The sequence below is a fragment of the Pholcus phalangioides genome, unplaced genomic scaffold (genome assembly GCF_987345545.1).
Source record: "Pholcus phalangioides strain wild (caught in Gottingen) unplaced genomic scaffold, Ppha-v1.0 ptg000022l_1, whole genome shotgun sequence".
NCBI lineage: Eukaryota > Metazoa > Arthropoda > Arachnida > Araneae > Pholcidae > Pholcus > Pholcus phalangioides.
This window is the reverse complement of record NW_028301615.1, coordinates 36128293-36146228: the sequence shown is the minus strand read 5'-3', so window position 1 is coordinate 36146228 and position 17936 is coordinate 36128293. Positions and strand designations below refer to the sequence as shown.

Genomic DNA, 17936 nt, shown 5'->3' with positions numbered 1-17936 from the left:
AACTTTTCTTTTGTCTTTTGTTACATTTATTAGCATTTCTGAAAGCTTTCATAGCGTTGTTAAGCTAACTCCTCAGGTTCTTTTCTTCTTTCTTGCGAGTTGCTTTTTCGGTGGATTCCTATGGTGATTCATACATCACCATAGGAATCAGCATTAAGTAATGCTTGCATCCTCTTATTTTTTATTTCTGAATGGACGAGTAACACCCTCTTCCCTCCGAGGACTTTGTCAGCCGATTAAGACACGCATTTCGGCACCCCCGCCTTTCAGTCCAGCTCCCGGGGCACCTGACCCGCCTGCTCCCCCACCCAGTTGCGGTCCTACTTCCTCCTCACTTGTGATAGTTGGTGAGCTCTGTCATTTGAGAAACATATTCTCAAAATGGATGTTGTGGTTCTCTTCCGCTGAGCGGTTTTTCGGCTGTCATTCTATTCTTATATTATCCTGGGGCCAGCTGGGCTATGGTTAGAATAGCATCTGCCCGGCTTGGAGGCAACTTGGTAGGGTTGCCAGATATTCATATATATATATATATATGCCATTCCAAGTGCATTCTTCCGTTTTGGGAAATCACCTTTTTGTCGTCCCCTTTTCAGGTTTCCAGAACTATTTTCCTTTTTTCTTCTGGGGGAAACAATTTTGTTTCTCTATGAAACATGCATCTCCTCCATTGATACGAGTGTGTTTTATAAGCATTTTTTTTTCACACTTTTAGGCCTTCACGCTTTGACCACTCTCCGTTGAAATTCCCAAAATACAAGAACCTAAAGTCAGGAATAATTGTTTTTTCCTGGAGAAATTTTTCTTTCGCTGTCAAACATATATTTCTTCACTGATATTGAGTATTTCTGTGTTTTCCCCCACCCTACCATTCACCACACACACAAAAGTCACCAAAATTACCCGAATTTTTTCTATTTCTGATTTTTATAGCGGTTCTGTTTTAGAGCCGGGTAAAATTATTGTTGTAGCCGGTTTTATTCGTCATAATAGTGGCGCCACCTATTGTGGAAATTGAGATACGTGACGTCACTAATGGTGTGTTCGCAGGTGTCCCCTTTTCTCAGTTTTCGAACCTAGTAACCCTAGATACAATGTGCATTTACAATTTATTTATGTTACAATGGAGATTCTGCTGCCATCTAAGAAATTTAAAATCAACTGCTTACAGAAATATGTAGTTGATTTTAAATTTCTTAGATGACAGCACAAATGCTAGTATAACATGTAAATTTCTCATGAAAATAAACATAATACATACGTATTTTGTATAAACTATACCAAAAGGAATAAAAATTGTTTTTAAACGAAAGCAGAACCATTTTCAAAATTAAAGCAGTATTATTCTCTAAAATATTATGGTTTTTCCTCTTTTATTTTTTTTCCCCCGTCAATGGCGGCGCTGATAGAACTGACATTTTCTCGCCACAAATTCCGCCGTTTCCATCTGCTATAAAAAAAACTCTAAAAGAAGCAAAAAGTAATTTTTCTCAGTCTTTATTATAAGAAAATTAAAATTTAAAAAAAGTAGGAAAATGTTTTTTGGAGATTTTTACATTTTTAAGCAAACTCGTGAGTTCGAACGAGCGCTCGTAATAACCCCTCCTCCTCGCTTCCTTCGAATCGAACTGAACCGATTGCTCATTGATGTCGGTTCCCCAAGCGAGTGACTGAAAAATAATTGCTAATTCGAGTTCGGTTCCCAATCGATGTCTGCGATGGAAGTCGATGATGATATGGAAGGTGAAAGTTTTGAAATGTCCGCTTCGACGTCCTCGTCTCGTGGAGAAAAGAAACGCTTCGAAGTCAAAAAGGTAATTATCATTATTATTATGGGGGGGAAAAACTGTCCATTGTCATCACAATTATGAGAATTTGATTTTTGTCAATCATTCCAAATTATTACAATGACAAAAGGGGGGGGGGGTTATGGCCCCCCACCAACCGGTAAAACAATTAATACACCTCTGCATAGAGACTGAGGGTACTAGCTGGCGAGCAACAAAACGAGTGATCTTTTACAAGTGATTGACCAAAACTGTGCAGCCATAAGAGTGGCGTAGAGAGCAAGGGCCTGGTGAGTGAGTCATAGGCGTACGCAGAATTTTCTCGGGGGCTGTTTTTTTTTTTCTTCTCAAGGAGGGAGAGGGTTTAATTTTTTTCCCCTGTAAAATAACTATAATCTCGGCTTGAAGGGGGGTGGTGGTTAGAACTCCAAAACCCCCAATTGCTTACGCCAATAGAGTGAGTAACAGAGGAATGAGCTGGCAAGCAACGGAAAGAATGATCTAAAGAGTTTAACCGAAACATTGTGCCACTGTGTGAATGACAAAAAGAAAAAGAGTGGTCTAGAAAGTAAGGACCAATTGGTGAGCAAACAAAAGAGTGACGTAAAGATTTTGCAAGTATGTGAGTAACCAAAACAATGTTCAAGAGCATGGGTCACCTAAAGTGTGTGTGTAAGCGGGTGAGTGGCCAAAACTGTATGTAAAATCTCGATAACAAAGGGAGTGACCTAGAGAGCAAAGGACCTGGTAGGTGAGCAAACAAAAGAGTGATTGGTTTGCAGCATGTGGGTGGCCAAAAGAGTGGACTAGAGCATTGTTTCCTCAACCGCTGGGCCCAGACATCAGTCAAACTGGCCCGTTGGTAGCATACTGTTTTATTTTTGCCCATTTATTTTGCATTAGTCTTGTGTATGACCAGGACTCCCACTCACAAAAACGAAATCAACCAGGCCTTTGGCTTCCAAAGGTTGAGAATCACTGGCCTAGACAGTGAGGGACTGATTAGTGAATGACCCAAAGAGTGACATAAAGGTTTTGAAAGCAGCTAGGGACCAAAACAGTGTGCAAGAATATGAGAGTGTAAGAGTGACCTAGAGAGTGTAATTATGGGAGTGACTAAAAGAGTGCAAACATAGGAGTGAACAAAACATCTGTGCGAACATAGGAGTGACTAAAAAAGTGCAAACATAGGAGTGAACAAAACATCTGTGCAAACATCTCCATAACAAAGGGAGTGACCTAGAGAGCAAGGAATCTGATTGGTGAGCAAGTAATAGAGTGACTTGAAGAGTTTGCAAGCATGTGAGTGACCAAAACATTGTGCAAACAAGTGAATGACGAAGAGAGTTACCTGGTTGGTCAGCAACGAAAAGAATAATATAGCGAGTGAAAGACTGAATCAGGGAAAGGCGAAAAGCATGGCTTCCCACAAGGGTGGGATCCCGAGATGATTCTAATTTTTTTGTTTTTTCACACTATGAATTCATCATTAAAATGCCTGCGAATGTCTGCCCTTATACTCACTTTCATGCATTGCAAAGTGACAGGCATGGTGAAAAACCACAAATAGCAGAGCGGTACCTGTAGTATGATAAATGTTGGCTCTAGACACAGACTAAGAAATGTGTGAAAATGGCCCATGAGGAGCATATTTCTGATACAGGAAATACCTACCAGTGGTGGGATATAGCGTACCAACCCATTGGTGAGATCTTTCTTTGTCTGCGTTTATGGTGCTACGAGTGCCATTCAACACCATAGTTTTTCTCCGCCAATCATTTTGCAATGCATAAAAGTGACTGTTGCCATTTGAATGTTCGGAAATTTTGATGATGTGGAGTATACATACAGTAGTGTGCATCTCAAATTACGATGTTTTTCAAATGGACGGTACGTTTCATAGATACCTTTGTGAAAGTGCTCTAACCGAGGAACTGGGCATGTGGTTAGTTGAAACAAAGAAATAATCAAGAACTGAAGAAAGGGACTTGTCACCATTTCTTAACCTTACACGTACCTTTAGTAATATAGAAATGCTGTTTTAAAAGCAGGGCTACAGGTAGCACACATGGATCATAGCTGCTGTTACTGCTCGATTAGTACATTTTAAACAGAGTATGTATATTTTTGTTAAAAGAGGGCTTCGTGATCCCACAGTCTTGCAGACTGATAATAACTTATGAAGAAGAAAAAATCGCTCCCGGGGTTTTATCTTAGCTTCAAAATGTAAAAGGGCGCAGTAGCCCAGGTTGATAAGATACTCAACTAAAGTACCAAAGGATGTTTAGAGGTGTTGCAAGTTTGATACACGGTTCGTCCTTGTCAGAAACTTTCCTGATGTAGGGGGTACAACAGAAATAGCAACATGACCACAGAAAATGATTGTTACCACCAAGGGGTTACGCACTAACCTCTCCATGAGTATTAAAAAAGGCTGCCATTTGAAATCTGCAATAAAGTGTAGGACCCTGATTAATTAGCTCTTGTGTGCAGAAAATGACTGTGGTGCGACAAAAACGATCAAAATGTAAAATATATATTTGGACTGAAAAAAAATTTGATAAAATGAACCAAATTTCTGATAACTGTAAATGATTTTTTTACCATCTTATTATATTAGTCGGTACTTAGCAAAAGTGATAACAATACCCGAATAATAGCATTATTCACTATTCTAATAGTGTATTGGACGATTCATTTTCTTCATCGGGGTTCATTGAAAGTATGAAATGTTAATTTGAATAGCATTTTTTTATTATGGATTTTTTTTTTCCAAAATCTACAAATAAGTTACAAAGCTTTCCATCTTTACTGTAATTCAATATTTCGAAATTGGTGAATTATTTAATGTTTAATTGCCGTTTATATTTTATTTTCAGTGGAATGCTGTGGCTCTCTGGGCTTGGGGTAAGTTTTGAGCCCAATTGATTGAAAAGGATTTATGTGAATGACTATTTTTGTTCAATTATTAATTCATTAACTTTTAGGCTTTGGCTTGTCATCCACTGAAAGCAACAACATGCGACAAGCAACACAAAACAACTAGAGGGGATCAACTTCGGGGAGCCCTCTGACGCCTCACAAGATGACCTTCTTTGCATTGCAGCGACTCCATTCTGTATTTAGCAATGTCTGGAAGATGTTCGAGTGGGAAGGGCCCGTACTTTCTAGAAAATATTTACACTGATACAGACTTAGACTAGTTATTCTGATTGAGTGAATTTATCCGTGACCAACCACTTGTCTAAACTTTCTCTGACTGTAAAACTCCTAATTAAATATAATTTCAAAATCTTCACCTCCAAAATTTTAATTTTTGTTTTTTGAGTTGCAGTTTTTCTACTTCATCAGTTCATCAGAGCTTTTCCCCCTGACTTTCGACAAATATTTTGAATTTTTCATTTCCCTGATTCTCCTGATCGCTAGGAATTCTGATGCAACAAGCACATGCATTGAACTATCACAACAGAAAACTGCGGTAGTGATTTCATTTTTATAACGATTCACTTTTGACTAGAACCATGCCACAGTATGAACATGTTGTGGTTGGAAGGGGACCGCCCTATTGAATAAGTGTTTATTTCTTAAAATTGTGTAAGTAAGCACTTATTGAATGTGGCAGTCCCCTTCCACTTGCTGTGGGTCCGTACCATTACACAGCCCTAATCAAAAGTGAATCATTAGGGAGAATGAAATCTATACCACCGTTTCCCATTGTTGTAATAGTTCAATGCTCATGCTTGCTATTTCAGGATTCCTAGCAATCGGGAGAATCAGGGAAATGAAAAATGGTCAGATAAAATGTGAAATATTTGGCAAATTTGCTTTGGCTTAACAAAAGTCAGGAAAAACAAACTCTAAAAATAAAAATTTGTAATTTGGAAGGTTAGAATTTTGAATAATATTTTGGTCAAGGAAATGACCAAGCAGATTCTGCTGCAACTCTTGTATGTACTATGGGAATCTTCTGATAGATAAAGAATGTAAGTTATTGGTATAGAGCATTATGTCACGCAGCAACATGATTTTACTAGGCAAAAGTGGGAGTACTGTTTGTGGGATTCAATTAAATTTACAAATTATGTTTTCATTTCTGTCGAAACCAAACAGAACTAACGCAGAACTAAAAAAGCACATCACGCCCCTGAATGTCTCAGGCGATCTGGAAACATTTGAAAAAAATTCACCCTTCCAACATAAAATATTACCACATTGATGTTTCAGTATAGTTTTTCTACAGAAAAAAAAGTTACTGTAATTCCCATTATCACTAGTATGGATGATATGAAAGTGTTGGAAAAAGAAAGAGCCTAGAGAAATTCATTAGTGGGCCGCTAAATGCATTTCTCTAATCCTTTGAGTATTGTTTTACAGTTGTTTCACTTAACCTTATTTACTCGCTCGTAGGATGTTTTTATTCAATTTTCACTTCAACTCAGGAGGGTGTGATTTTTTCTCATGGTGTGAAATATTTCGCTTCCCGCTCAGAACTGAGAAAGATCAGAATTTTTGCTTTTGTCTTAATAATCAGTGCGCTTCAAGTGATGGTAAGGATCATTGTCATATACTGTCAATATGAGTGTGAGAGTTTTTCTCCACGCACAAGTTCTCGTGCACTTGCAAACCTAGCGAGTTCTCCTGGGTTGAAAATCTAGTTCGCCCAATATGTGTGAGCAAAGGATTTGTGTTGTGTGTGGTTTTTTTTTGCAGTAATTTCCCCCCCCCCCCTAAAGATCATGTAAGAAAACTGTACACTTGTAGTTTTCCGTACACACTAAAGTGGCTGATATTGTCCCTTTACTCTGGGGTTAAATGATGGCTATAATTGTGTTAATCCCAAAATTTTGTTAGTGATGTATGTATTCATGACAGCACAAAGTTATATGATGAGCATCATAATCTATATATAAATTCATGTATCTATTTTTCTTTCACAGATATAGTTGTTGACAACTGTGCTATTTGTCGCAACCATATTATGGATTTGTGTAAGTCCACTTTTTGGATTTCATCTTTCAAAATCTCTGTATATTGTTATGTGTCTTAAACGATTCCATTATTTTCTACAAGTTGCTTCTGTGCATGATAAGCTTTAGGGTTATTTATTGATCGTTTATGTCATGCTATGATTCCCTATAACTGACAAATGACCTACCCTGAAATTAAATATTTGTAAAATACCTTTTTAATAAACATCTGAAGCAAAACCAAAACATGTGAATAAGACGCAGCAACACTTTCATTGACTCATTCTGCTTGTAGTTACATTGTATCAGGGTTGCTACACGTATGGAAATGGATTAATGTCATCAGTAGGTAGTAGGCCTAATTAAAGTATGTGATAGGAAAGAAAATTTTAGGAGCCAATATGTCAATTTTTTAGTCTTCTGGCGATCTTTCCTGTGATACAAAAAATATATATTCACATGAGCTGCCAAGTTTTTATTATCAGACATCAAAGCAACAATGCACATAACTTCTCAAGTTTGTAATTATTGTATTCTCCTGCATTAGTCGACATGTCGGGAAACACAGGGATGGTTCTAGACATTCTTCAAGTGTAAGTGAATAATATTTTGGTGATAAAAAATCTCCTAAAAAATTACCCGAAAAATCTGTCCTTTCTATTGATGCCTTCTGCGGCAGCGTTGTTTGCAGGATTTAAGGTCCGGCCCTGGAAAAACATTAAGGGCTCCAGCATCCCAGGAATATCTATTTCCCGGCATGCTGGGAAATTCAAATCACAGATTCAGAAAATTTTTTGAATGTCTTTATTATAAAAATTCATTAAATTGTCGAATTGCATACTCTGATCCTTATTAAACATCGCCCCAGCATGCTGGAAATGAAGCAGACCCCAACATTAAAAAATCTGGTGTCCCTTGAGTTTGCTGGCTAATGCAGGGGAATGAATATAGGGTAATCAGGTCTGACTTATTAAATCATCGAAGTATTTATATCTGTTGTGATAACTTGTACCAAATTTTTGTAAGACTGGTATACATTGTAAAAAGACCATAGCAGGAGAATAGGGGGTGCATTGCCCCTTGAAATTTTAGAAAATGATTGATTTCTATGGACTGACAGAAATTAACATAGAATATTAAATAAATTTTTATATCACTTTGGCTCCCCACCCCCCAATAAAATATTTGTTGTCCGTTTGAAATAAACTTTTGGCTACGGTCCCCTTCATTGTGACCAGATTGGTTTCATAAAAGGACAGTCTTATTTTGGTTTGACTTTGAAGTTAGAAAATGGACATGAGTGGGATTGATGTTGGAGCTGGGTGATATCAGAATTTGAGCCTATTGGATCATAACGGCATTATGCTTCTCACTAGCGTAAGCTCGGAGCAGAGGTCTGTGTCATTGATAGTTTCAATCATAATCATTCAACTAACTGGAAAGCAAGGAATGCTCAAATTTATTGTGCTGCATTAAATAGAAAAATTAAAACTCCCTCAAAAGCAAGTCTTAAAAATCTGCTGTGGACATTAGGTTCCATTGTAATTAGATGTTGCTGCATAAAGTAAGTGTGATGTGACAAAATACTGATTAATGATAATTTTATATTAATTTTCAGATTGATATAGAAATTAAATTGCTTATTTGTATATTAGGTATTGAATGTCAAGCTAATCAGGCTTCTGCTACAAGTGAGGAATGCACCGTTGCTTGGGGTGTGTGTAATGTAAGTGTACAAACCTTATTTTTTATATATAATTTTTTTCATTGCTTGCAAATAAATATTATGTGAAAGTTATCCCCAATTGATGTTCTTTGAATCTATAGATATGTTTACATTCAAGAAGAATAGTTTTCAGTGTGTCCTTTGTCGTGGGGAGATCAGATTCGCAACTTTGAGGTGCAAATGCAAGCCGATCTCCCCATTAAAAAGTCTCGCCGCAGAGAGCGACAGGCCTACAATGATGAAATCTTCAAACATTACACTTCACTCATAGTTCGCAAAAAAATATGTGGTAGATGGCAGCACTATAACAAGCATTACACTGAAACAAGTTTCACATTAGGTTCACAACACGGACATGCACATCCAACATGGACCAATTCGTTAGAAATTCTGCAGAGAAATATGGACGAGGTACATGTGTGGTTTAGTAGTAGTATGTCCCGTAAGTCCTAACAAGGCTTTATCCCTTCAATCATTCATCATATAGAGGAATGGTTCCAACTTATCTTATATATAAATGTGAAAGTATGTATGTCTGTTCTTTATACAAATCTACAGTTTCAGACCAATTGTCGCAAGATTTTGCATATATACCAAACAGGTCTGCGATTGAACCGTAGGTTACTTTAAAAGTTTGTCAGAGCTGGGCAAATGCCCGAAATAAGCGGAAAAACTGTCGGGCAACAATGGTTTTGGGGCCTCAACAATCACTTTCGGAACGTTTATTTTGGTTACCGTGGTTCCCAACAATGCGTTTCAGACGTGTATATGCCTTTACAATGGTTTGTCACATCTTTAATGCTGCCAGTATAACAGTTTATTCCTTTATAATGGTTTGTCACTTTTCCAATCCTCCCAGTAATTGAAGAAAGCCCGGGAAGTGCCAGATATTTTGGCTTGCCTATATACAGGGTGTCCTTTAAGTGCTAATGCAGCCTTTATCTCATCAACCGCCCATAGTAGAGGTATAGTTTCAAATTAAAAAATGCTTAAAAGGCGTTTGAATAATATTTGTTGCACAAGCTGGACATATGACCTCACTAACAACAGAGAACAACAACTACGACGACAAAATTGGGAATAAAAATGTTTAATGCCAGCTAATGTACTCAATGCTTGTCTCAAATCATTAACACTCTGGCACGAAGCTAAAAAAATTATCATTATCCACCAACATGCGAGTTCAACTGCAAAATGACTCAGCACTGCTATCATTTTCACATCAGTTGATCAAACTTGGCAATGGAAGAATTCTCGTAGACCCAAGCACTGGACTGATTACGTTCCCAAGTGGATTTTGTTGTTAACCAGTTGTTAAACTCAGTTCAAGAACTTCCAGACAAAGTCTTCCCATTCAACATAATCACCGAAACCATGAGTGGCTTTGTATGAAAGCGATTCTGGCATCGAAAAATGACAGTGAAAAAGATCAACAAAAAATCATAAAAATTATTCCAGGAGACTCCACGTCTTACAAATCAGTTCACACTGTCACAGACTCAGTGCAGACAGTTCTGTATCCTGCAGAATTTCTGAACTCTTTGGATATTCCGATTGTGCCACCACACAGCTTGACCCTCGAAGTCGGAGCACCTATAATGATTTTAAGAAATTTGGAGACACTGACACTCTGCAATAGCACCAGACTCTGCATGAAGAAATTACACAATTACATAATTGAAAGAACGATTCTAACGATGTGCCGGAGGAGAAGACATATTCATTCCACATATCCCAATTATAACTGAAGAAATGCCATTCGCTTCCAAGTGATTACAGTTCCCGATTCGTTTAGCTTTTGCCATGACAATAAACAAAGCGCAACGCCAGTCATTAGCAGTGGCAGGTATCAACCTACTTGAGCCCTGTTTTTCACACGGACTGCTTTTCATCACCTGTTCACGTGTTGGTAATCCCAAAAATTTGGGATTACCAACAATTATCCCAAAAATGAGATAAAGGCAGAGTTAGGACTCACAGGACACCCTGTATGATGTATGATGTTAAATGTCAGTGAGACAGTTGTTTGGCTGTGTAAAGTTAATTAAATGTATAATGGTGAGCCAAAAAATTAAAATCGGGTGTTCACCAAGCATGCTAACATATGTTCATTGAAACAAACGTATGACATAGGTTGTGTACTTGAAGTCATTGTTTTTTTTTCTGCCCTTCTGTCTGCCATTTTTTTTCTTTTTTCTGAATTTCTCAGTATTTTATTTTATTTTTTTTGTAGTTTTGTTTTGAGAAAACCAATAAATGAGACAATTTTTATTTTATTAAATATATTGGACTCGTATAATCTCAAACCCAAACTATTATAGTGTGATATGCACTTCTTAAAGGAATATTTAAGAAGTAGGTGGGGAAGTATACTTCCCACAGCATTAGAAAGGGTTAACGTGGGAGGATTATAATGTTTTATGATTTTTACAAAGAAAGCAGATAAATCATTATGGGTTGTACCTAAGTAGGGTTTTCTCCCAAAGAATATTGCTGGTTAGCTGTTCACTTTATACAATACTTAGTTTGTATTATAAGTTTATAGTTCTTATAGTTCATAGCAAAACATCAGTAAGACATCGAATTGTCCTCAAGGATTGAAATCGTGTGTACAGAGAGGAGGGGGAAACGATGGGCAATTCCCCCCTTTCTGTGAAAAAGTGTATTAGAGAGTGATCAGAGGAAGGGTTGAGGTGGACATTGCCTCTCACTCACTACACACAACTTAAATGATTCCTCCCTCTATTTTAAGAGCCTGTATCCAGTGCCAAAGATCTCCACATAGGTCTTTTCCTTTTGTTCATTATATTGGCGGGGGCAGATAACATGAGAAATGTCATTCATAAGTCAGGGCCGTCTTAAGAGCATCATGGGCCCCGGACCAATTGATTTTGTTGTGGCCCTACCAAACAAATTCTCAAATTTCAATCAGGTCTCATTTTTGTGAGGCCCCTCTTCGCTTGAGGCCCCCGGGCCGTGCCCGGGTAGGCCCATGCCTTAAGATGGCACTGTCATAAGTTTGAGTGATCGGGTATGTGTGTGTTCACAAACACATGTAGTTCATAGCATGCAAGAAAAATACTAACATCTTATTAGAAAGGTGGCTTTATTGTTTTGGCTTAACTCCATGTTTCATGCATGATTTTTATAATTTTACGATTTTTTTAACTCACTTAATTCATTCAATGTTTTGGACATAATATTATGTTGGATGTTGTGTGGAAGAAATACGAGTTAACTCGGTTATGACAACGTTTTGGTTACAACATCAATAATTGAAGGTCTGGGCTGATCCCCTCATAGAGAATAATGTTAATGGACCTTGCTTATAATGTCAATGAAATAAAAACATACTTAATTACGTGCATAAATGCCATACTTTTTTGTCATCTTATGGCGTATTCGATACCTAACATTAGAAAGAAACGATTTTTTGAAAATGTTTGGTTCTCTTCCACATGCTCCTAATTAATAGGTCCCATGTATGGGGCATTACTATATTTTTCCTTACTTTTGCCCTTTCAGACTTTTTCATTGCAAAAATGTCCTCTTTTCCCCATGGTTTTTTCTTTGACAAAATTTACTTTAATTATTAATCTTTACTAGAATCAGGGATGAAAATATTTTGCATAATTTATAAATTATGTAAAAATAAATATCACTATAAATATTTATCTTGCTTTACCATGTTAATTTTTTTCCCATGAAATACATTTTAAATCGCTGCATATTTTCCAGTAGAGTGTCTAAAATTCGAGTTTCTGGATAATCTGAGGCATTTCCTTCTTGAGACCCTCCTTTTTTTCTAAGAATCAAACTGTTTTATTTATTTTTCCAGGAATGCTATATAGTTCATGCGTATTTTACAGTAATTTCAGTTTGAAAGGGACTACGCAACTCCCAGCCCTATATAGTGTGTAACTGATGTAATAAAATAATAGACTCTCTTGAATGGACATAGATCATTTGAACTTTCGGGGGGTTGCTGAGAAAGAGAAGCAACTTTGACATTTTCTTCGTAATGATAGACATTGGCATTCATCCCCTAATACAAATACAACGCCACAACAGGCAAATTGCCCACCGAGATGGCTGACTTAAGAACATCATGGATCCCCGAGCCATTTTTCGGACCCGAGCCCTACCTACTACTACTACACCACACATGCACCCCGCCCACACACACCCCCCCAGCGGAACCCCCCAACGAATCGGTACATGCGGGAATGTGAGTGTACGTGTAGTGAAACCTGACGTGAAGTTTTGTTGTTTCTCTGTAATGCTTGTTATGTGTAGTGCTGCAATCTGCCACTAGTTTTTCTAACTATGAGTGAAGTGTTATGATTGAATGATTTATCGTTGTAGGACTGTTGCTCTCTGTGGCGAGACTTTTTAATGGGGAGATCGGCTCGCATTTGCGCCTTGAAGTTGGGAACCACAGAAAACCAAGTTCAGCCGACCACCACTGTGGGGTTCGAACCCGGATCCTCATATCGCGAGTCCATCACTATAATCACTCGACCACCACAGCGGCAAATAAATTGGAGTAAATTATTGGAGAGGCAGTTGAAAGCTATTAGGGTCTTAGTGTCATTCACCATCATGTCCATCCCCAACTCTTCTCAATCACTCATCTTCTTGTCCTCTTGCCATTCTTCATTTTTTAAACACATGTGGTATCTATATCTTATTCAAGAAGAAAAATGCAGTAAGTATGCTAATACTGCTTTTACTTGTCAATTTTTTGAAGTAAAACCAGCATTTTTTTTTTGCCACTGCGGTGGTTGAGTGGTCATAATAATGGACTCGCGTTGCGAGGATCCGGGTTCGAACCCCACCGTCACCGCAGTGGTGGTCGGCTGAAGTTGGTTTCCAGTGGTTCCCAACTTCGAGTCACAAATGCGAGCCGATCTCCCCGTTAAAAAGTCTCGCCACAGAGAGCAACAGGCCTACAACAATTAATTATTCAATCATTACACTTCACTCATAGTTAGAAATACTGGTGGAAGATGGCAGCACTACACATAACAAGCATTACACAGAAACAAACTTCATATCAAGTTTCACTACACGTACATTCCCGCATGTACCAATTCGTTAGAGGTTTCGCAAAGGAATATGGGCGAGGTGTATGTCTGGGTTTAGTAGTAGTAGCATTTTTTTTGGATAGTTTGAATTTTTTGATAATTTTAGGTCGTCTCGATCCCATCCACTTCAGATTATCAAGGCTCCACTGTATTGTATTTATTCGCTAGCCATATTTGGTATTATTTTTCTCGTGAATTAATGATATTTCACATTTGTGATTGCAATTTCCTATTTTTTCATAATGAAATAACAGTTTCTTGTATAGCACTTGATTGCATCTGACTATATTTTTCATCATAAAGGGTCTTGGAAACGCCTACCTCGGTTGTAAGAACAAAAATTCATGCAATCTTCTATGTGGTTATAACAAAGTTTGGCTGTACAATACACAATTCATTTGCTGCCATTGTTGTAATGAGTGTGTGCACCGATTTGGTGAAGCAAAGTAACCCTATGAACTTTTTGTGTGATTAGATAAAATCATGTTTTTCACTCAATCTTTTTTCCCCTGTCGTCTTTGTCTGGAAGGGGTGGGGGGGGGGTGTATATTATAATAATTTCATAGATAGAGAGAATTTAAAACTGATAGCTGCATTCTCAAATTAGAACTAATATCAAGTATACAATGTGTGCAAAGGGATATAAAGTTAGGGGGGGGGGGGTCAAACTCAATACTCTTGCATAGTTACTATTGAGATGATGACAAATATTGAATGAGCTTGAGCTCATGGACCATATCTCCAAGTTTTCACTTATGATGATTCAGCATTATATAGTTTGCTAGCATTTTATTTGGCATTATATAACTATTTGTCCATTATATTATATCCAATATTTTGACAAGACATAACACTTGAGAATTAATTTCTCATTTTGTATTTGTTATATAAGTTTTATTCCGCATCTGATTTATGCATGGTGCCAGAATCTAAAAGCTCAATTTAAGTAGAGGCAATTAAATTCAGGGGCATTGTGTGGAAATGTTTTAGACCCATGGGCGCAGGTGCTCGACTTGTTTCATGTAAAAATTCTGATTGTTGAATGACTTCTGGTGTGCTCAGACCCATACCACAAAATACGGGGGTGGGGGAGGTTGCTTGAGTACCCTCTGCTCAGACACAACAGCTTTACCTAAAAAGTTGCGAGTCCAAAACAGGAGTTTTTTTTATAACAAATTTAAATAAGGACAAATACTTGTTTCTTGGCCGAAAATTGCTATCTACTCTAAATGTAAAATATTAACTCCCCCCCCCCCCCCCCCCAATCTCTATATACCATCCCCTCTATCATTATTAAATCACTGAAACCTGTTTGTGCAAGTAGTCCTGTACTTAAACAGCATGTAAAAAAATCTAAATAGAATTTCTTTTTTTCCCTGTTTTGTCATGAATATTGTTTCTACTTGTGGTGAATCTTTGCATGGGGGAAGAAAAAATGTATTTCATTGAAAGAAGGAGTGGGAAAAAAACAACATTGGAAGGATTAGTTGTGTATTTGAAAAGGGTGAAAATGTTGTAGTCAGGAAATTTTTTTGGCTACATAGTAATAGTAATTTCAATTTCATTTGATAGTGTAATCAGAGAAATTTATTCTCAGATTTCCGATTCAAAACTCCTAGACCTTAAAATAGAGATTGTTCAAATCTCTATTTTAAGGTCTAGGAGTTTTGAGCAGCTACCATTCTGATTAAATTTCAACTATCAGTCTTGGTCGTGCTGGTTCCCCTTTTTTTTGTGCTATATCTAATCAATGAATTTGTCATTACATAGTCATTAAAATCTTGCTTTGTTATAAATCTTACGCAGCATGCCTTCCATTTCCATTGCATTTCTCGATGGTTGAAAACAAGGCAGGTTTGTCCATTGGATAATCGAGAATGGGAGTTCCAGAAGTAAGTGCTATTATTGTTATTATTTTTATTTATTTTATTTTTTTAGTTCTTGGGGTGACCGCTCAAAATATTACTTTAATCCTACAAGAAAAATATATTAAATGGGTGAACTCATTTGTTATGTAAAAAAATCAGGACTCTGGAAATGAAACTTCTTAAATTGGATCTAGTTAAGAATAGGTCCATAATATTTCGTCATTAATGGCTAAATGAATGATTTCTTCGGAAACAAAAATCTCAATATAGACAACACATGTTAAATGAGTCATGAATGAAACAAAAGTCAAGATAGTTTATCCATGTGTAGAATCCAGACATTAATGTAAAAATTCCGTTCATGTTCTGCTGGAGAAATGATGATAAATATTATCTTGATATATAAATATGATGTGCACATGCAGGGTTCCTAGGGACCAGAAAATTTGGGGAAAGTGTGAAGTATAGTCGAACCCCATTGTAACTCCACCTTCTGTCCCAAAGAATTTTGGCAATATAACGAGTTTGACGGTGTATCATATCAAAGTCGGAATAGCATCTCAGAAAGGCTTCATAACATAAATTCACACATTTATTATGAACTATTGCATCTCAGTGTCTTATTAGTGTTTCTTTATGAATGAAATGACCTATTTTACAAGCATTCAATTTTAAGATGGGGAAAATTCATAAAATTTAAAAAAACTACAATTACTTAAATATTTCTTGATGTAAAACTTAAGAGATACACTGACGCCTGAAATTATTTCAATTCTGCATAAATTTATCGATGCATTTTATAAGTACAAAAAACAAAATAAACAAAGGAAAACAATAGTGGCATTGCTTTTTTAGCCCATATTGGTTTGATAATCACAAATTTCCCATTTCTCAGATATTGAAAGAACACCTGTCGACATAAGGACATAATGGAGCAAATCAAGGCAGATGATAGTACAGGAAATGTAATGACCAGCGAGCAGGGCTGTATTGTGCCTTTTCGGGGCCCTGGGGCAGACCTTTCCTTGGAGCCCTTCTTGAAAGCATTGTTATTAAACAAGATAAGTCTAACTTTTTTGGGGCCCCCTCCCCCTTGGAGGTGGTGCCACGGTTGCCCCAGCCTAGTTACGCCCCCTTCCACCGAGCAAAAAATATTCACTATTGCAAAACTTCTCTTGGCAACCTTGAAAAAACTTGAGCAGTACAGTACGCTGATTTTTTGTACACTTTTTTCCCCCATCAGGAAATCTGTTTCGTTGGATACCGTGGTTGTTTTAGTTCCTACATGTATCCAATGTGCTTTCTAAGACCACCGGACTACACACAATTTTTTTATTCAATGCATTTGCTCTAAATGAGTGATAATAATAATGGAATGAGAAAAGGATAATTCCTCAACTCTTTACAGAAAAAAAATGATGGGGGAAAAAATATTGTTGAAATTTTCTTGGAAAATGACGTAGACTTTCCATACATCCAAACAATAATTGGCATTATAATGAGTTGGTGCTGTAGTGGGTTTTTTGTATTATAATCCCTATACGGAAGATTTGTTCACTAAAAATTTGTGGCGGTAACCGGGGTTGGCACTACAATGGGGGCATTATAATGGGGTTCGACTGTATTTCGCAAAAGTCAGGGAAATAAACCAAATCACATTCTCTAGGCCAGTGGTGGACAACCTTCCCCCCCCCCCCCCCCCCAGCACATGCGTTGCATGGACCACCATGGTATCAGGATTGGCACGTGAACACTTTTCATAAATTAAAGAAATTCTATTTCATTTTTTAAAAAAATCAAAGAAATTCTCTCCAGCTTTTAACAGAGGGCTAAGCCCTCTTGCAACGTTTATTGGTTAGAGGATTCCAATTATAATTAAGAGTGGGAAAGGGGCTCAAGTTTAAATAATAATTGTTGTTTTAACTGTAAAAAGGGCGTGGGCTGTGTGCGAGTCAAAAAATAAGCTGGTCATATCATAGCTTTGAGGTTTAATTTTTAAATTAAGATGTTTTTTAGGAATGAAATATTTTCAACCTGAAGCCCATGCAATTATTTTAATCAATCCAAATTACTTGCTGTTGTTTCACAAAACTCTAATTTGCTGGTACCAGTGGAAAGGAGTATTGATTCAGAAGAAGTTATTAAATTTGTTTTAATAACATTAAAATACAAACTTTACAGTAATTATCATACTCAATTCAATATTTTCTTTTTGCAGGTATGGCCATTAGTATTTGAATTGAAAGACTGGCTTTTTTTGCGCTCTTCAGTTTTGTGAATTTTTTATTTTCCATATTTGGCTGAATCTGAAAACTTTGTCATGCAGTTTTATTAAACTTGTTTTTTTTGGTTCTCTGGTGGGTTTATTATTCACGATTATTGTCAATTTATTTTTATTTTTTCGAATGCATAATTCTTTTATGATTACAATTTTTATTCTTCTCCTCCAAGTGTTATTACAGCTGTAATGTTTTTAGTAAATGAAAGAGGTTTTGTAAAAA

General features: G+C 36.9%; 1 protein-coding gene across 1 annotated transcript; it reads left to right on the top strand.

The window, feature by feature from the left end:
• The first annotated feature begins 1618 nt into the window (after positions 1–1618).
• Roc1a (Regulator of cullins 1a) lies at positions 1619–17788 on the top strand. The gene is made up of 6 exons (XM_089249502.1): positions 1619–1814; positions 4667–4694; positions 6725–6775; positions 8410–8480; positions 15374–15459; positions 17654–17788. The coding sequence occupies exons 1-6, from the start codon at positions 1710–1712 to the stop codon at positions 17664–17666; spliced, it is 354 nt and encodes a 117-aa protein (XP_089105628.1). The 5' UTR covers positions 1619–1709; the 3' UTR covers positions 17667–17788.
• The last annotated feature ends 148 nt before the right edge of the window (positions 17789–17936 follow it).